The sequence below is a fragment of the Colius striatus genome, chromosome 1, assembly GCF_028858725.1.
Source record: "Colius striatus isolate bColStr4 chromosome 1, bColStr4.1.hap1, whole genome shotgun sequence".
Classification (NCBI taxonomy): Eukaryota; Metazoa; Chordata; class Aves; order Coliiformes; family Coliidae; genus Colius; species Colius striatus.
The window spans coordinates 76,954,314-76,975,662 of NC_084759.1; the positions used below are offsets into that span (position 1 = coordinate 76,954,314).

At 39.9% G+C, this 21,349-nt stretch overlaps 1 protein-coding gene across 1 annotated transcript in view; it reads right to left on the reverse strand.

The window, feature by feature from the left end:
* GEMIN8 (gem nuclear organelle associated protein 8) overlaps positions 1-21,349 on the reverse strand; it is a 158,259-nt gene that overhangs the window by 4,685 nt on the left and 132,225 nt on the right. Inside the window, exons 3-4 of the mRNA XM_062003443.1 lie at positions 18,470-18,507; positions 15,490-15,916 (exon numbers count right to left, since the gene is read on the reverse strand). Of these exons, the coding sequence (XP_061859427.1) occupies positions 15,490-15,916; positions 18,470-18,507 (465 nt within the window). The remainder of the gene's footprint in view (positions 1-15,489; positions 15,917-18,469; positions 18,508-21,349) is intronic.

A 21,349-nucleotide genomic window follows, 5' to 3' on the forward strand; every position in this document is an offset into this window, starting at 1 on the left:
AATTTCTCTGGAGATAGATAATGAATTCTTCTGTTTGGAAATTAAATGGATCTCTAGCAGAAGCTTTATGATGGATGAATGGATTACAGTTTAGCATGCCTCAATCTCTGTTTTGTAGCCTAGAGTAGTTCATAAACCCACAGATCCTAATGTTAACAGTCAAAGTAATAATACAAATTTAAATTTCATTCTCAAAACTACCTAACAAACGTCTGGAGTATATGTTTCACTTTACATTAATAAGATGTACTGCCCTTAACTTTCTCACCTGACTTTTACTGTTTTATAGCTACTGGATACAAAATTGTCATAGTAACTCTATTACAGAGTCTCAGACAGGTAAATTAGCCCTAAAGAGTCCAGGCAGAAGCTGGGGACAGAAATCTCTTATGGGGTCCACAGCTTTTTGTGCCAAAGGTTGAATTTGAGCACAGCAGATGGCAGCTGTTCCTGGTAATACCACCGTTGCTGTGTGGAATATGCCACAGGCTCAAATCAGTTATTTATGCAGGGATAGTACCATGACCAACTCCACTGTCAGTGATGCCACTGTTTGCTGTCATGGACACTCACAGAAAGAGAAGCTGTGGAAATGGGTATGTGCACTACTGTTTTTCCAAAAGCACTATTTCAAGCCAAACACAAACATAAGAAACAGAGGACAACAGAGAAAGTTTTGTCCTGTTGAGATGCACACTAAACTCTCTGATGGGGCATGGGCTGGGAAGTAAAACTGCTCTTATTTCCAGCAGTCTGAGTCCTCTCTATTACCTCAAAATCCACTTTAAAAACAATACAAAACAACTAAATGTGCAACTACTTATTCTTCAAAGATGACAACATGCATCTAACAATGGAAAAAACAAAGTGATGAACTGTCTATATCCCTAAACCTACAGAGGCAACCAGAATTTCACTGAAACGAGCTCCAAATACTCATCCCTGAATTTAGGTAGCAAGGCTTATCAAACACTAATTCTCAGCCTACAGCAATGAAGTCCCTAGCTCATTCTCACGTCAGTTCCCCACCCCAAATTCATAAGCCATTGTGCTGCCAAGTTATGAATACGAAATAAATTTTTTACACAATTCTAGGTGGTTCTTCCTTCCACTTCTCACAGACTAACAGAAATATGCTCTTTTTTTTACAGCATTCAGCTTCAACTACTGGCAAGCTCCCACAGTCATGGAACACTATTTTGCAAAGGTTCACAGGGCAGGCAGGCAGCTGCAGTGGTAGCTGGTTCCTGCATAAAGGAAAAACATTGCTGGTATTTTCCTAATTAGTCAGTTCCATCTCTTACCAAAGACACTTTCTCTCTCTTGAAGCTCTTTTCAGAATTAACTTCAGACTACTGAGTCCAATCCGGTAAGCCAAAATCAACTGAGATAGAATGGTAGGGGTTGGAAGGGACCTTTAGAGATCATCTAGTCCAACCACCCCACCAAAGCAGGTCCACCTAGATCAGGTCACACAGGAATGCGTCCAGGTGGGTTTTGAAGACCTCCAGAGAAGGAGAATCCACAACCCCATCTGGGCAGCCCATTCCAGTATCTTTTTTCTTCATGTTTAAGGAATACTGAAATCTCTACCTAACTCAGAGTGCCTATCCTGGGATAGGCACTGACAGTGCCTATCAGTGGTTCCAGGCCTTTGAAAGTAAGTTTTGGGTTTCTGTGTTGTGTTCTGTTGTCCCACAGCCCTCAGTCCTTTCACACTTCTTACAGATGACTTTTAATCTGGGGTATACTAGCTGAAAGTGAAAGAATACAGGCAACTACCTCCACCCTCAGGGACTGCCAAAAGCAGGATAAACAATAACTAGTGTCTTAGCCATTCACCACATTTGGGGCTTCATATATGCACAAATGCCCTCGTACATATTTTCAGCAAAATTATGACCTAAGCCCTTCAAGACCTAAGCTATTTTCCTCATAGGCCCTTAGAAACCCAGATGTCTTGTTTCTCTTGCTTCTTTAAAAAGGAAAACATCATATACTTCCCATAAGTTTGATCCACTTTGCTCTTCTTTATTTGTAATATCCTTTGACAAGCTTAAGCAATAATGTAATAATAAGAAAAATCCTCTCTGGAATGCATCCTTTTCTCATTAAAAGAAAAAACAACACAAATCAAGGAAAATATCAACCTCAAGAACAAAACTCAAATAAATTCCCTCATTTCAAGTCTCCATGGAGAGACTTTTCAACACTAAAAGGAGATAAAAGTAGGTAGGGTAATTATCTATGCTGGATTTTTAATGAGGGTCATACCTAGCATTCTGTACTTTCTTGTACCCTTTTTAGCTCTTAATATTTATACCTCCAACTTTTAACTCATTGTATCTGGTGATCATGGGCAATCTGATGATGTTTCTTACACATGTAGTGTGTTCCCCACAATCCTCTAGGTGCACACACTCTTCAGTCTGACACATTCTGTTCCACACCATGGAGGGCAAGAGACCACGGGCTTGCTCTCTAACTGCCAAATGGCCTTTACTGACTTTCAGTTCCTTGCTTAGTTAGCACATTATTCTTCAAGGAATATTGTGTTTTCCCCTGCCTTGCTCTGTTTTTTCTTTTCCATGATTTCAGACTGACCTATACCCTGTTCACATATTAACATTAAGCAGTAAGTCTGCTTACTTCAAATGATGAATGATACTCTTGTTACTGCTGCATATGCACTTTCTGAGCTTTCTCATCTTGTCTCCAATGCTACCTGAGCTGATCTTGAGCAGCCCACACTAACAAAGTTAAAAACACTACTCATTTCTACTGATTAAAAACTTCTAGTTCTCTCTTTGAATGCCACTTCCCACAAGCCTGTCTGCTGTGCTAAATGTTCTGCCCACACACACTTCTGAATGCAAAATGCCAGCTTCTTCATCTCCCTAGAAAAGCTAAGTACCTGTACCATAAACTTACATATGAGTTTTTCTGAAGTGATAGCATCAGACCATTTTATAATGACTATACCTGCATCAACCAGGCATACCATGAGGAAAACCAAAATCTTTACCTAAAGTAATTCCAACAAAATAAGCATTTAAATCTGAGGATTTGTAAACAAGATATTCAAGCAGTTTAATTTCTACAGAGTTCTGGATTTCCAGCGGGGTGACATCTCAAGCATTACTCTATCAAGTGCAAAGCTTTGCAGTACCTGAATTTCCTTCAGTGGTAGCCTGTGAGATACAAACAATTGTGACTTACCCCCACATCTGTGAAGATAAGGGGGTAACCCACATCTGTGGGTTGCCAAAAAGGAAGAGTATGGTCTCATTTACTGGAGGGTTACTTTGGAACACTAAGTAACTTACAGAAATAGTGGAAACGTACTGAAAGAAGTGACAATTCTATAGCGCAATAAAAAGCCTCATTCTAGCTGTAAGCTTGCTTTGGGAAAACAACTCTGAATTTCTCCTTAAATTTAAAACTCCATGCTTGCAAAAATGTAACAAAAGCATTATATTTGATGCAATGTAACTTCCTTCTTCCCATTTTTAATAGGAGAAATCTGATCTGCAACATGGAGACAGCTAGGTGCTATATCACTATGTGAGCATTCTGATGTATGCAGAAAAACAAAATGCTTGAAAAGGTTGATTTAGAATAAAAGTGACATTTTGGGGGAGTAATTGCCTGAATAAGCTCTCAGTTACCGAGTTCACAATCACCATAAAAAGAAAACTATCAAAAATGCTGAAGGCATTACAACCCGAAGTACCTACACTGACAAGTTTTCTATCTGCTAGTTGAGAAGAGAATGAGTTAAAAGAAATTGACTATTTCACCAATGCAATGCAATATTCTGAAGAAAATGGTCTGTTACAGGCTTTGAAGTAAGAGCAGATGTGATCCCTTGGCAAGCTTGTGTCACGCTCAAAACCACAATTCCACAGACATTTTTCTTTCCTCAGCTACAAAAATCAGCTCATGCAGTTTCTGCTCCCCTCCTCTCCTTTAGCTGCAAGCTCCTACTCCCAGACCCCTCAAAGATGTCGTTTACAATTGTTTAAGGGGCCACATAATGAATCCTACACATCCCTCCCCCATTCCCCCCTGCCCCAGCCAAACCCAACAATTTATATTTAATCCTGGTACAGTTCAGTATCTTGGCATCACACATGCTGAACTAAAATGGAGGCACCGAACTAGGACTTAATTGTTAGGGAGAAAAATTATTTAACCTGGCTTTGGCACCAAGATGTGTCCACTGACGCACAGCCTGACTGAAAACCTATTGGTAAAAGCAGGAAACAGTCTAAGGCAGGACTGTGCTCCCAGAGAAAGAGGCAGTCGCAACAGGCTATCTCAGCAGACAACAAACAGATTTTGCAGATCTGAAGTACTCAGTTTAATACCTCCTCTTTCACTATCATACACAGTTTTTTTACATATTTTAAAGCTCTGTAGAAACAGGGCAACATTTCCTACCAAGACAGCAAGTGGAGAGAAACTGCCTTCAAAATCAAAATGAACAGAAAGCCAGGAAACAGGGTTAGACCCAATGTGTTCCACTTCCAGATTTGCTACTGGAATCTCAAGCTAATTAGCCACATGCCTCACTGTAATGAATCTGTAAAATTAATCTAGTACTTTCCTACCTGACAAGGAGTTTTAAAGAATTAATTATCACACATAATTTTGAAATCTATGGCTTAAGTAGCTGGCAGAAAGTTACACAGTTAACCAGAAAATGAAGAAGCTGATTTCTGTTTAGAAACAGGATTGAAAACCAAGAAGGGCTGTCTTGTGGTCTACAAAACAAACTGCAAAATATCCTAGATGGAAACAACACAAGCCTTCATGCCCATGTTTATTACTAGCAGTAGGCTACACTGGTTACTGACCAGTTAAACAATAAATCACATTTCCTTTATTTTCTTCTATTACGTTCCACAACAAAACCTTTCAGAAGGAATCATAGAATATGACAGAATATTCTTAACCCAGCCAGAAAATAAATTGAAACAACCAAACCCCATAAACATCGAGCAACCAGCTAGCCAAGTGGAACCTCAAGTGAAAGGCTGCTCTAGAAATCTAAATGCTCGAATCATTCATCATCAGGTATACGTACATCTAGGACATAAACACACAGGTAAGCCCAGGGTAACCAGGGGTCTGTCCCATACCAGAGACACTGAGGTGCCCAGACCTTACACTTGTGTCATCTGACAGAATTAAACAGCCAGGAAGTTGCTGACCCACTACTGCTTAGAAATTAGTACAGGATCAGGCACTGGCAGCTGCCTCTAGTAAGGATCAAGTCTACAGCAATAAGATTAAACACAGACCAGCTGACTCTGCACTCCCATCCCCCAAAACAATCTGTCACTGATGGCAACAATGCTGACGCCAGACAAAGACACCAATGCTAGAGTAAACAGAAGGATTACTTAAAACTATATATAACTGTATCCACATATACACATACATTTATGGCACTGCCAGAGGAGACTGAACAAATGTTCTAATTTAAAAGTGCTCCTTTAAAACAAACCAGCACATTGAAGAAACGTAAGTTTCACAATCATTTTTTATATGTGCCTTGAATAGAAATTAAGCACATGCACTTGGAAGAATGAAGTCCCATGATGTACAGAGTGCTAGACAGCTACATAATACAGAGTTTGGTGTTTTCAGGCAAAAAGAAGAGGAAGTAGGCTCTATCAGATTTCTAAATCAAACTTGCACATTTGAACTTTACTTTGAAATTTCTTTCTCGATCCCAGACGCAGACCACACTGCCGAATTCAAGTTTGGTTTACTGCATCATATGGGAAATCAGTTCAGTAATATATACAGGGAAATCTGCTACTTTACAAAAACCATTTGAAAAACGATGTTTTTTTGAGAGCAACCTATAAGTATGTTGCTGATTTTCTGAAAGGAAGCATACTCAGGCTATGAACTGAACTTTCAGTTAACCAGCAGGTCCATGATTTACTATTACCACAGACACGCAGAATTAAGTAACAATCTCTGATCCAGACAAAATCAATTTCAGCAAGTAAATACCCATTTTTTCCATGCTGTTAGTAAACTACAGCATGTTGCCTGACTAATCGTTTCAAAAGAGACATCTGGAAAGAAGGTCAAACTAATGGAATCACCAAAATATATCACAAGTTGTGAAAGAAAGGGCTGAGGAAACTTAAGCTCACTTCTGACCTTCTGAGCTTCTCCTTGCCTGTTTTAGAATTCTGGTAAATGAAATGAAATATAATTAAACACATGAGGACAACTGCTCTGCCCAGTATTAAAAACACATCAAAAAACATTGGGAAAATATGCCAGAGAAAACCTGCAGATGTGTGTCTATCAGATCTTCTGCAAAAGAGAAATTTTTGACACTATAAATAATTCCAGAGTCAGTTCCTGGAGCAGAAGTGTGAGTGCTGTCTCCTCTCGAAACGGCAGCTGGCATCCTGCACTTCAAGGAGTTAAGTTTTACTTCTTAGGGAGCACAAGCCCCAAGTCTCCCCTCTGTAACTTCAATGGCGCAATTCAAGTGTGAAGGAAGTGTTTAAGTGACTTAATGAAGAGAAGACTCTACATGAGGAGAGGCATCAGACTAAAAGCCCATCTAGCCCAATAGTCTGTTCAGGACAGAGGTCAGTAACAAACATCAAGGGAAGAACACAAAAGTAGGGAATGCAAGTAACTACTTATCACCAGCTTTATCTACTGAGAAATGGAGAGATCAGAAAAAGCCAGACAGATCTTCCAGCACTCCTTCAAAGCCAACCAGATGTTCTGCCACCTACCACCTCAACACCTCCTCCACCATGTCACACATGATACAGTTTCCATAGTCTGCACTTTTCTTCTACAATTTTTCAGCCTCCTTCCCACCATACCAGTGGCCAAAAATCCCTAGGCAATGACAACTGATGAGTTACAAAGTGAGTCTTCCAATGCTTCTGCTCAGCAACCACATCAGAAATTGAAGATGTCCTAGAAATGGAGGTGATCTGCAGGGCTGGAGCAGAGTGAGAGAATAACAGCATTGTCAGGTTAGTATTTGAACAACCATACTGAAATTGAAGACCATCACGCTCTCTGGAGACCTACATTCCTTGGCAAAGTTTCTCTAATTTCTGCAATTACAGAGATGACTTTTAGGGCAACAACCACCACTTCAGCAACTACAAATGAAGTGAAACACAGGAGATTCTTATCCAGCTAAATGTGAATGGTAAGAATCAATAGTGTAACACCCAAGTTAGTTATTTCAGTACAAACCTGATTCTGGAACAGACACCTATTTAAGATTTACTCTTCATTTTACATTTTCTCCATGACTTTGGTGTACTGGAGAGTAGTGTCCTGATAACTAACATACAGCCTTGAAAATGCCATGGGGAAGCTCTAGTATCCAATTGTCATGGTTTTGTCAAGCCAGCAATGAAGCACCACAACAGTCTCCTGCTCACTGCCCCCCATCTAACCCCCACCCTCGTTAGGATGGGAAAGGCCACTGTGAAATGGGTGGAAAAAAGATAAGCAAGGCTGTTGTGGATTGAGACAAGGGCAGGGAGGGCTTGTTGCCAATTATGGTTCTGGGCAAAACAGACTACAGTACTCAGAGAGGAAAGTAGGGAAAATTGATTCTACTACCTACAAGAAACAGAATGGAACAAAACCAAAAAGGGAGTAGGATTATGAAAAAATTACAACCTGCACTTTAAGATCTCCCTCTTCCATCTCTCCTTTCTTCCCAGGCCCAGCTCACTGCTCCTGATACCTCTACCTCCTCTCAATGGCTTGGGGTGGGGCCAGGGAATGGGGGATGTGGTCAGTCTCTCACAGATGGTCCCTGCTGCTTCTCTCAGATGAGGAGGACTCATTGCATTCTTCCCCTGGTCCAATACGAGGTCCCTCCCCCAGCACTTCTCTGGTGTGGGTTCTTCTCAACAGCTGCCACTTCTGCAAATACAGAGCCCCTTCCTCAGGACATTGCCTCTTCTGGTCATAATTTTAATGAGCTTCTTTGGCGTGGGTTCTTCCTCAGTTACAGCTTCTGTGAATACTGGATTCCTCCCAGGGGACATGGCCTCCTCTGGCCACAGTCACTGACCCTGGCATGGGGTCTTTAATGAAATGCAAACAAATCACTACTTCACCAGTCCTCTCTGCAGGATTCAGAGGAGACTCTGCTCCAGCACACCTCCTCCTCTCTTCCCTCACTGACCTTGAGGGACAGAGGTCCCTCATGGGGACCTCATGCAACTGCATGGTTGCTTCTCTCTCTCTTCCCACTCCTTGCGCTACCACCAGACAGAAAAGTAGAAGGGACAGAAGAAACAGGAAGAACTCTCCTCTTCTGGTTTCTTCTTAAAAAATTATCATGGAGGTGTCTAATTGTCTCAGCCCAAGAGAGCTACCAAGATGATCAGGGGACTGGAACACCTCTCTTATGAGGAAAGGCTGTGAGACCTGGGGCTGTTTTGCCTAGAAAAGAGAAGACTTGAAGGGGCATCTCATCAACACTTAGAAGTACCTAAAGGGTGGATGTCAGGAGGATGGTGCAACACTTTTTTCTGTAGTGTCCAGCGACAGGACTAGGGGTGATGGACATAAGCTGGAACACAAAAAGTTCCACTTAAACATAAGGAAAAACTACTTTAATGTAAGGGTGATGGAGCACTGTCATCAGCTGCTCAGGGAGGGTGTGGAGTCTCCTTCTCTGGAGGTTTTCAAACCTGCCTGGAAGCCTTCCTGTGTGACCTGATCAAGGTGGACCTGCTTTAGTAAGGGTTTGGACTGGATGACCTCCAGAAGTCCCTTCCAAGCCATACCATTCTATGATTATTTTGGATAACTGCTTTTGAATTCCACCTATGTTGAAGGCTTTTGTGGATGTAGTCCCAAATGGCATGTCCAGTGACAGACTTCTGTAAAGGCTGCCCAAGTCTGAGATGGGTAACCTAACAGCCTCTGTCTGTCTCTCTCACTTGATTTTGAGCGTGTGAGGAAATGAGTTTTGAAAAAGACCCAGACAGATGGAAGTCTCCAAATCTCAGTTTCTGCATCCACAGTATCCACATTTCCCTAATGATGATGGACATGAATTCTGTCTGGTTACCTCTGATAAAACTGAGGCACAGTGAGAGATGTTGAAAAGCAAATGGTGCCTCTGAAGCCTTGGCACTAACAATACTCCATTAAAATTGGCAAGGGTAAACTATGCATCTCCAAGCAAATCTGTACAAGAGGTTTGCTTTATAACAAAGACACCTAAAATGTGTAATGCTTGAGATATTTTGCTGACATGTTCTGTTGTAGATTGTGAGCAGATATGGTAGCACAGAGCAGCTTTTATATCATTTTTCCCTTAGAGCTGTTGTCTGTCAACATGGTCTCACCTGCACTTTTCCATAGCAGCTGTTTTTGAAGGCTCCCCTGCAGGACCAAAAAATGAAGGTAAGACAGAGGAGCTACTGAGAGCTGACGCTAATGGCATAAGCAAGCAGGCAGATCCGCCTTCAAAAAATTACCAGGACCAGTTTTGAGAATGAGTAGTGTCTCCATCCTCCCACACCAAACTGTTCGGGTTTGCTCTTAATTAGATCATGGAAGGATTCCTTGTTCCACATGTGTCCTGAGCCCTGGGGTGCACCTGGTGGTTCTTTGCCAAAGCATTGCAGAGCCTAGGTACATCACAGCAATGTCCTCAAGCCTTGGAAAACATACAGACACAAGACAGGTGCTAACAACATCCAATCTAAACCTGCCCTGGCTCAACTTGAGCTCATTTCCTCATGTCCTATTCATTACTATAGAGAAGAGATCAACCTCCACCTCACTACAACTCCTTTCAGGCAGCTGTAGATGGTGATAACATCTCCTCTCAGTCTCCTCCAGGCTAAACATCTCCAGCTCCTCAGCTGCTCCTCATAAGACCTGCTCTCTAGACCCTTCACCAGCTTTGTTGCCTGTCTTTGGACCTGCCACTTCTACCACTGGAGGCTTTTGCTTTCTGCTGAGGTACATAAAATCCCTTATAAAACATAAATAAATGGAACCTCTCAAAAAGTCATTTGAAAGATGTACTATCTCCATTATAATAACAACACATTAGACAGACAAATAAAGGGTGACAATTTCAAACATAGGTTTCCATGGTTTAATATATATTTTCATATTAAGACAGCATTCTTCAATTTTGTCAAATATAAGAGAAAACTCAGGTGTTTAACCTGTTGGTGTTCCACTTAAAGCCACGACTACACTACAGTTACATTGAACCACATGAGCTTCTCTTCCCATGCTTCTAAGCTATTAACCTGCTGTAACTCAAATACTAATACTACACAGATTGCTTGGGAAAAACTGAGCCCAGTATAGCTGCTGGCAGACAGGGAAGAGGAATGCTAGGTCCCAGCTCCACCCGACTATCCAGCCTGCATGCATGGGAGTGTGGTCCACAGCATCTTCAGATGCCACCTAGGACCTTCTGAAACCTGAGGTATCCCTTTGCAGCAAAACAAGCCTGGCCTCACACTTGTGTACTCTAAGGGATTGCCAACACTCTCAAAGAGTAACAGCCTGAGGCACGTAACAAGACGGATTTCATATATAACTTCCAGTTCTATATATTAACTCTCACACAACTCTCCTGAGCATGCAGCATGCTATTTCTGACTGTATCTGGTTCAGTGATATAGAAAGGACACTCAGCAGAATGTCAGGCTTTCTAGTGTTTCTCTTTTAATAACTCCCATAGCAGCAAGTACACCTGTACAGTATAACGCCCATTTGTTGCAAAATGTGTTGGATTGATAGGAAGGACGCTCAGCCCTTGCTCTGCAAATACAAGTCAGTCCCTCTATTTTTGCAAGTAGAAATTAGTTTTCAATACTATACATACAATAATTTTGTTTGGAAAAGACCTTTAAGATCATCAAGTCCAACCCCTAACCTCATGCTGCCAAGCCCTCCACTAACTCATGTCCTTCAGCACCTCAGCTACTTCTCCTTTAAATATCTACAGGACACCACCACTCACCGCATCTGCCAACAGCTGCATCAACGCCAACAGACAGCTCCCCCTTACTCAAAACAGCAGCTCAGCCCCCTGAGCTTGAGGTCATGTGGGAATCCAGGGAGGTGCTGGGGCTCATCCCCTCCCTCTACCCACAGCAGCACAGCAGTGCCAGGCCAGCCTCAGCTCACAACACATTCCAACAGCTCAGCACACTGGGGTTGCGGCCTCCCTGAGCCTGCTCCGGCCTGTGGTACCACTGGAGGCTCATCGTCAGCTCTCCTGTTTTGGGGTCTTCAGTGAAATTTATGGCACTACCCTGTATTTCTCTAGTAAGTGGGCATTTTCCCAGCTGTTGTCTTTCAGTACCAAATAACACAGCCTCTACATTGCACACGGTGTGTGTACTTAAGAAATTTCTACTCCTACACAATAAAAGGGTTCAATCATCGGGAGCAGCTACGTGGTACAAAAGGAGAGCCTTTCACATTTCTCCTTCAGTTCACAAAAGAACATGCTTCAAAGGCTCTCAAGTGTTCACAGATATTGGCAAAGAGCACTCTTTTTCATAAGCATTTCTCAGAAGTTTCAGCAATTCAACTTCTAAAGAGAATGGCAAATGTTCATGTGACAACAAGGCTGAGAAAGCTAAGGAAGCTGAGCAGATATTTCTAAGCTCATCATCTACACTGCTTTGACAGTTTAGGGTAGGGAAGAAGAAATTAGAAAGATGCTGGTGACCAAGACTAGGAATTTGGACCACAGTCTGATGGAGAAATAGACAGATGAAGAACAGGGAGAAGCATTTACCAAAAGAGAAGGAAAGAAGGAGAACATGGTGGCTAAAAATCTGCATCAAAGTCTGTTTTCCAAAGTAGCATGTAGGACTTAAAACCAAAAACTTCATGGATCTGGTAGTATTGAAACAAGTTTCAAAATATGGAAAATTCCATTACTCCCTCTTCACGGAAGAGGCGGTGGCAACTGTCATCTTTCAGACAAAAAGAAACCCGAGGGAAAAAATGTACAAACTGCAGATCTGAAACAAACATCTTCATTCACTATTTCTTTTTCTCTATTTTTTTTTAAAAAGGTTTTTCCATCTGGCATGAAAATTTTAAGTTGAGACAACATTATTTTGAGAAAAGCTGGAGGGTATGTGTGGGCAATACAGACAGAGGCTTTAATGGAAAAAACCCAGTCATGGTATTAACAATCGACAGACTATTATCCTTTAGTAATGAACTGAGATGATGGTACTTTCCTTTGCTTTTCTTTGTTTTTAAATAAAAGACACTGTCCTGTTGCCTGTTGCCTACTACAGAATGGTTCTCAATGTACTTGTAATGCTGTATTCACTCAACGACAGAAGTAATTTTCTCTTATATGTAAAAAAAGAACAAAGAAATACTGCATAAGAACAAACTACACGTTTCAAAGGCTAAATTAAAAAGTGTAATAAATATGTGCAATTAGACAATTTACATAACCTTAATTTACAGTTTTTTATCTTTTTAATTCTTGCATATATAAAAGGGCAGCTTACTGTATTCTGTCCTTTATATCTAGGATGCTTGAAGAATTCACTACACTACCTAGGTCTGACAGATATGGCAAGCCAGAGAAATAACTACATGCTTTTTAAGAGCCAGAGGGAAGACTTTTAAATGCAACTAAAAACATCCCAGAGAAGTGCGGTGTATTAGGATCACCAATTACATGAAGAATCAGAATCTAGTCTGAAAAGAAAAAGCCCTAAAAAATAACATGTCTAGATAATTATGATTGTATATGAAGAAACAATTGAAGAGGAAATAAATCAAAACTGTCTGTAAGGGATTTTAACCAAATGCACCATGTATCTGGAATACCAGGTAAGTTTGTAGTGCATTCGTATGTCTGAGTTCATACAGCCTCAGTAAAACTCTGTTCACAATTACTTCAGGGCATTCCAGGAACACATAACTTTGACTGCAATACATGAAATGAATACAAAAACTAGTAAGAATTTGACAAGAATTCAAAGACAAAAAAAGACTGTTTTGAAAGAGGTTGTTTGTGAACAACTGTATCACCTCTGAAGTGTTAAATCATGCAGCAAGGCTCAGTTTGCCAGTTTCAAAGGCTTTACTGTGCAAGTCAGCCAACCACTGCAAATGCCCACTCTGAAAACAAAACAAAAAAATTCCCACAGAAGTTAGGAATCTGCTTGTTCTTCAAGGTTGTGGCAGTTTCCAAAAACTACACTACCCTGATTTTTCTCCTTTGGCTAGTCTGATGTGATGGCTTTCTTATCTTTGAAACTTTTCCTTTTGCAACTAGCATTAATGCTTGCACATCACCATCTAGACACAAATGCCTTTCCTACCTATATCCCAGGCCTATTTAAGTCTTCCACAGTTAAAGTCTGCAGACCTCCTCCTCCAATGTCTGTGATCATGCTTATCTCCATCAGGCTCTAGATCAGGCATTAGAAGTGAAGAGTATGACATCGGCTAGGATTTGTTTTAGTCCCTTTGACTGTCCTACTACATGTTGATGGGATATGGATCACACGTGGGAACCAGCTGTATCTTACTCAGTAATCAAGACTCCTACCCTGCATGTTCAAAATGGCTGTGCTAATGCTGTGTACTTTTTCCTAATTTTGCAGGGCTTGAAAAATACCAGACTAATAAAAGTCACCCTTCACAAAGATAAATCAGACCTTCCCCTTCTGTACTAGTATCTCCTTCCTTATGTGCCAAATTCTCTTTTCTGTTTGGAACATAAGAGGTTCCAAAGAACTACAAGGAAGAATTTCTTCACTGTGAGAGTGATGGAGCACTGGAAGAGGCTGCCCAGATGGGTTGTTGAGTCTCCTTCTCGGGAGACATTCAAAACCCACCTGGATGAGCTCCTGTGTTACCTATTCTCAGTAGTGCTGCTCTGGCAGAGGGGTTGGACTAGCTGATCTTTTGAGGTTCCATCCAGCCCTTAACATTCTGTGATTCGTCCCTTTGCTCTTCTTTTCCCATATGTCTCACAATTTAGTAAGTTGATAATAAACACATATCAAACTCTTGCACAGAATTGACTTTAAAAGAAGAGCAAGCTGAGTATCTTCTCCCAAGTGCATATCAAAGTGCAGTAAAATGTATATTCTGAGTCACAAATCTCTTCCCAACAAACTGCTCATCATAAAGAAACAAACCATATTTTTAGCAAGAACAGTCAGGAAGGGGTCAGGAAGAGATTAAACAGTTATATCAAGGTCATACTAGGATATGTACAACAGAACAGATTTCCCAATTTCCAGGATACCACTCTAATCACTCACATACCTTTAAATATCACTAATCATAAAAACAAAATAAGTCCAAAGAAAATACACTGCATTTCCAGAGGCAGATGAGAATCTTAAAGCATCCTGTACCTCAAAGGAACATTTCAACAGAGAACACCAAACTCATTCTGCAAAAGCATGATAAGAAAGGGATGTATGTCAGGCACTACCACCGAGCTCCTTAGCTCACTTTCCTCTGCTAACCAGACCAACATACTGCTGGGAAGCGAGAAGTTAAGCTAAAGTGTTTCAGCTCACCAGATATCCTCTGATCAAAGAACTTAAAATAACAACATTTTTATTTCTCTCTCTCAATGGCTGCCTTTATTATGCACTTTTAGAATACCTGCCTCTTTAAGAGAAAGCCCTATTAAAAATTCATTATAGGTATTTCCTATTGGAGTCATGTGGGAAAAGGTATTTTCATCACACTGCTTTCTTAAAACAGATAATAAATTTGCCCGCAATGTCTGTATATGCAGTAAAGTGTCAACGAAGTACAGAGTAATTCTTTATTTCTTTTATAGGTTTCACAGAAACAAAGATGACCAATACCTTGGAGGATCAAGACATGAGAAAAATCTAAGCCTTTGGCTTACAGGAGTTGGGTCCAGATCATCATGCAAAACAAAGAGAAACTTGTGGTATAGTACAGAATAAAGAGCACCCTAGGGATGCAGGGGGAGAAGAAAAAGGTCATGAAATTTTACTGGTGGGTTAGCCAAAGAATAACAAAAAAAATGGCCGCTCCACATTATAAAATACATTAAGGCTTACTCTAGGGTTCAGTGATGTAGTGAAGCACTTCCTCTGGGTTCCCCTCTCAGATATATAGCATGTTAACTAGATTTAACCATAAAAATTCTGGAGCTTTTTCTTCAGCATTGAAGATGAGTATTGTCTGCTGGCCAAATGTGTTATTCTCCTCTTTGAAGTCATAATTTTCTCTCTTACTGAGAAACCTTCCAATATTTCCTGGGACTCATTTCTAATGAGTGGTGCTTAAGTGAACCTCTCAGTTTTGCCTACTGCATTCTGTTTGGCATGTTCACTTGTGGTGCTCATTTCTGCGACTTCTTACAAAACCTGTAGATGTTGAAGCCACCCATCACTCCCAAGTTAGGGCAATCAAGTACGAGAAAACACAGAACAAGTGTGCACTTACGCAGCTCTTCCCGGTGTCTCTCTGTCTCCGCAAAAAACTGGCGAAGCTCCTCTGTGATCTCCATGTCACTCAAGTCATACTCTATCTCTCCTTCAGACTCGGAGTCCTCCTCCATTTCCGAGTCCTTGTCAGCATCCTCCCTCCCCTCGTTGGCATCTGTGTACTGCTGAGCTCCCCTATGGTATGGAGCTCTTCCACATGGGCTATAGCTGCAAGAAGAGTTTTGAGTACGTGTGAAATCATTCCCATCCCAATCCGAGTAGCGGCTACTCCGAGAGGCTGCAGGAGGATGCCACGGAAGGTAATAAAAGGACTCCATGGCCTTCCTGTAGGCTTTCTGGTGTCTACGCATCCAGCGCATGGCTAAGTCAAAATGCTTCCAGTATCTTGCATATGCTGGCACAGAATACCACGGCTCAGTGTCCTCCTGTGGCCATAATAGGGGAGAGAGGGAAAGAATTCAAAAATGAAAAAAAACAGAAAAATCAAATGATAATCAAGGGCACTGTAAACACAAGCACAAAGTCTGTCTCTTCATCATTAGTCGTCCCTTTCCCGTGTTAAATCATATAGATCTGAAAGAGGACAAGTATTAACACAGTGCAAGTGTACTAGACTTTACTCTTACAAGAGATTGTTTTCATATCAACACAACTACCAGCGGAGAATTTACAACACAGAAGCTGTGGTTCCCAGAAAGTATTTTCCAAGTGTTTGTGGTACTACAGTGCAAATCGTCTCTATTTTGGGAGATATGTTGTATGCATATATTCCAGAATTTCTTCCCTGCTCACCTGAGTTCTAAGAACTGAATCATTCCAAGGTGTATGCTGATTTCCAAATCAACAGACAGAAAACACAAGAGATTAAAATTCCCCCAATGTTAAAAAAGGCATTCATTTTATCCAGTACCATATTTCCTCCATCTGCCTGCCAAAATAAGTTTCGCAGAAAAGGTCAAATGGCAATTCAGCCAAGTTCATATATCCGTCATGGCCTCGATTAAAAACAAATCTGTATTTAGCTCAGTGCAAGCTACCAGTAAATCTCCCTTTTGTACTCATCAGAAATCAATAAATGAAAAGAGGTAACAAAGTATCACTGACAAAGTACAAGGGAAAACATTTCTATAGAACAAAACACACCTTCTCCTGTCTTCCAGCTAATCTTAGATTTCCTGAAAAGACAGTTTCACACCGTTCACACTGACAATGTCACACTCCAGAGCCTAGAGCAAGTAAAATAAATAGCAAATGTTTTTTTCTTTCCCATCACATCTTAATTTTTGCAGAAAATCTTTTATCTGGGCCAAAACAGAATGCCTATACTTTGAACTGGAAGAATTTTAATTAAGCCATGTTTTGGCAAACACTCAAAATTGTGGCAAGATTAGCTGAGCTTTTTCTAGATGAATGTGACATTTACAGTCTTTTTTTTTTTTTTAATTTTGAAAAAAAGGGCAGACAAGACAAAAATCTTCCTTTAGGCATGGTTTCTTAATCTGCACTGGCACCTTTCTGCAGCCTTAAAAGAATGAATCTCTGGAAAAAAGAAAATTAATCTCAAAACGAACCAAACAAACCTAAGAAATACTTTCCATTTAATGTTAACATTATCAAGAGAGGTTAATTTCTCTTACTTACATTTCCTTTCACTTTCTCATTCTCAGGTAATAAGGCAAATGTGAGAGCTTGCAACAGTAATTGTAACTGTCTTGTTTCTCTTCTCTCTGCAAAACTGAGTCTATTACCCCATAAGAGATCTATTTAAAGTCACTGGTAAGTGCACTCAGAAACAAAATACCTCAGGCTAATAGAGTCCATGAAGAAAACTCATCACAACAAACTTGCATTCTTTAAAATGTTTCTGACCAAAAATCGCACCCTAATTGTGATGGGCTGTGGGGGCTCAGCTATGCAATTTAAAAGTCCAGAAAAATTATCTGTCCCAAAAAGTAACAATTGATGGAGGTGAAACTTCATTCTGATTCTCCTCTTGGTCTCCCTGCTACAAGACCATGCATTTCAGAGTATTTATTCCTAAAATGAGTGGGTGCAAGAAAAGCATCTGCCTTCCATATGGATTTCTTCATTCTTAATCATTCAACCACCTAAAAGCTTGGATGAACAACGTTTTATTTACTGTTCTTCCTTTGCCTAAGAATGTCACACTGACTCCTCATCTGTCAGCAGTCAGAGAATGTCCTGTTGTCATATCTGTTACATTCACAGATTACTTTTAGAACATTTTGTCTATTTTTCCTACTACTTAAAAATCTAGTTTTGAAACACAACAAAGTTTGACAAAAGCAGGTATCTCCTACATTCCATGTATTTCAAAAGATGACAACATATTATTTTAAAGATCAAAAATTATCTCCAGTTCTTCTAAAATGTTTCTAAAAAGAGACTTGATGACCTTCCTGAAAGCTCTGGAATCCAGCTGGCCAATTTGTCTAGCTGACCAGCTCCAGTTGTCAATTCAGAGGAAAGGAAGACAAAAAGCCAGTTCATGTAGACACAACTGTGATACTGGTGCCAGTTCATCTACTTTTTGTGGCTTTTTTGTTGAAAGTGACCCTTGAAAACCCCTTTTATATTTAAATTTTAAAAATATATCTGTGAAAGAAATTACAGAAATGTTTTGCACTGGGGTGAAAGAAAGGAACACTTTAAAGTTGAACTTAGTTCTATGTCTGTGCTTTTTCAGCTGTGGAATTAATGGAAATAAGAGATTTCCTCAAGGAAACAAAAGCTATAAATCTAAGGCAAATGATCAGGGTCCTCTGTTATTTTCCTGTTATGTCTCTGGAGTCTTCCCAGAAGCAGATAAATTACTCACTGCTGTAATCCAAATTTTCGAAGATATTTAGTAACTTTTACATTTAATTTTTACATGTCTGCATTGACAGGTCAATAAAAGTGTTTATTTGCATTTTGTATATAAAATGTGACTAAGTTATCACATAAAGACTACTTACCATCTCTTGTGGAGTTTTTTTCTGGTGAGCAAGGCGAACTAGAAAAAAAAAACCCAGTAGTTTTTTAATTCACAGAAACATGTAATCAGATGATCTGAAGCACTGAATATATTTTTGTTAAACTTAAGTACTGTTGCCTGCAACTATTAAATGTCCCTTCTCTGTTGTGGTTAGTTGAAGCCTTTTATTTATAGCTTTTGATCAACATCAGTAAAAATCCTACTCCTTAAAAACTCCCCACCACTATAAGAAAGTTAAAAGAGCCTTCTACACAATGTAGCCTAAAGCGCTAGGACTGAAAACTTCTTTTCCCACTACTGATTTCTATTTTCTCCCACACTTTATGTTTCTACAGACTTTATTTTCCAAATTAACACCAAACAAAAATCATACTTAAATGAAACACACTGTTCTCACTTTTTAGTGGTGTCTGCTCAGGGACATCTATAAAAGAAGCAATTACTACAAAATCATTAAACCCATCTTGACTACATCCAAGCAATAATGTTTCTGTTTAAACCTATGGTGCACTTGCAACAGCATACAATCCCTTCTTTCGCTTTCTCTCTTTTTTTTTTGTTTCCCCCACAGACATCTGATCCTGCCTCCCATAAAAAAACCACATGCCAATACAGGTTGCAATCACATTTTTTAAATGTGAGGAAAAAGCTGAAGGAATGGGAGAACTGGAGAGGAAACAAAAAAGGAAAAGGCAGGGGAGAGAGAGAGAACAAGTTATCTCTAACACCAGCCACGATTTATAATTACCATCATTTTCAATGTGACTTACCAGCATGAATCACTTAGAAATATTCTGAATCCCCTCCTTACCTGATAATTATTTCATTACATTAAGACATTAACTGCTTCATCCACATATTTCTCTGACACCCTCATCAACTCAAACTTTTAAGTTAGGTGAGTGGCAGTGAAAGGACACAGAAACTCAGCACATTAAACTACCATTGCTACCCCTATGATATGGTCAAATACTGTTCCCAGCAACACTGGAATATAGCCAAGATAGCACTTACAACTGCTGTAGACTTATAGCAGCTTAAACTCAGAATTTTCAAAATGCATACAAATATAGTATATACATCAGTCGTGTTCTGCCTCATACTTAACAATACTGATGAAACAGCAACTTTTTGCCTCTTAAGACAAGTCATATGGCATGAAAGGAGAAAGGAGATGGGTCTCGTTCAAAGAAAATGCAAATTATGTAGCTACCACAAAGCCAAACCCATGTAGCTACATTAAGCTCAAACCCATAAATCACTGGTCATATCGACCCACCTACAAGATGCCCTATATACATGAGCAGTCTCCCTGCAATCAGTGGGATGACTCATGCGATCACAGGGTTGCAGGATCAGGCATTGGGCAACCAAAGTGTGTAAGCTGATTGTATCCTCTCCTGCCTCCTTAGAGGAAGAAGAAAAGCTAGCACTGAGATCACTGTGAAACACAAAGGTGACTTGTTCACTTTAAACTCACATGCAGATAAAAGACTTCTGAGCTATCCCTCTGTTCATTTCAAACACCTCACTTCCCACACTAGCTCTCTTCAAAACTTCCATCTCCACTCTCCTGACAAAAACATACACTTTCTGTTCCTTTCCCATATACATCTGGATACTGTCAAGTTTGCTGTAATGTCCCTTTCTCATGCTTAAAAAACTAAGGCCATGGTAGCTGATTCTTCCATTTTCCACTTCTGAAAAAGTAGGTCTATTTCATGTTCATGTTCACCCCAATTCCTACCTGACAAAATATTCTCTGAGCTAGCTTCACCATAAACAGCAATCAGGTTCAGAGCCTAATGTAAATGCACTTTTTAAAGCAGTAATCATACTTCATTACTAATATGCAACATGCACATATGGCATCTGAAAGGGAAGGAAGGGAAAAGCCCCGGCAAAACTATCTATGTTAGTTTACCAAATATGAAACACCTGTTTTGCTAAACACAGGAAGTTTGATTATTTTCATAAATTATTTATGAAACATCAGAATACAAATACAAAGCAGAATGCAACAATGTTGCAAGCTGGGACACTAAATAGCATTTGTTTTGTTTTCAGATGAATTATGAAACATCACAAAAAAACCAAAAAAAGTGATAACTTTACTTTTATACTTTTAAAAACATCATACAGAAGCAACATAGGAAACTCACCAGTAAATGTATAATTTAAAATGGGAAAGAGATTTGTTCACCTATGCTGACCATTAATGATGGGAAAGTTATTTTTTGATAAATGTTATTACTTCCTTTTCTGTTTTAAAATACTTCCCTGCTGATAATTAAATATAGATGTACTACTGCCTTTCATTACTTTCACTACTACGTGTTTGCTTTCTTACCAACTTGGGGCAAGTAAGCATTAGTGAAAATAAAGAAACCCAATCAAAGTAATGATGGCATTTAACATGGAGTCAAAAGAAGTTGAGTCAACATCCATCACACTGTGAGACACAACCATGAAATAGGTTTTTTTATAAAGTGGTAATGAAATTCATACTCCAGGAGCAAAGCCCTTAGTGGTGTGCTGGACAGTGTTGCCACAAGGCTGCCATACTGGAGGTGACAGGTAAGGCTCAGAAAGACCTTTGAATGTAGGACCTAGGAAGGTTTTACTTTATTCAGAACACAGATGAGCACAAGATTAATTAACCTGTTGCATGGTATTCAGGTGAAAATATAAGATGTTATTAAATTTTAATAAATATGTCAAATTTAAACAAAACCCTTTATAACATGCTTTCCCCCCAAAATAACTATGTTTAAATCAGAAATGCCCAAAACAACAGACAGCTGACCACATCCTTTTCTCACTCCTGCTTTTGTCTCTGCTCCTTTAGCCTGTGAAAAGC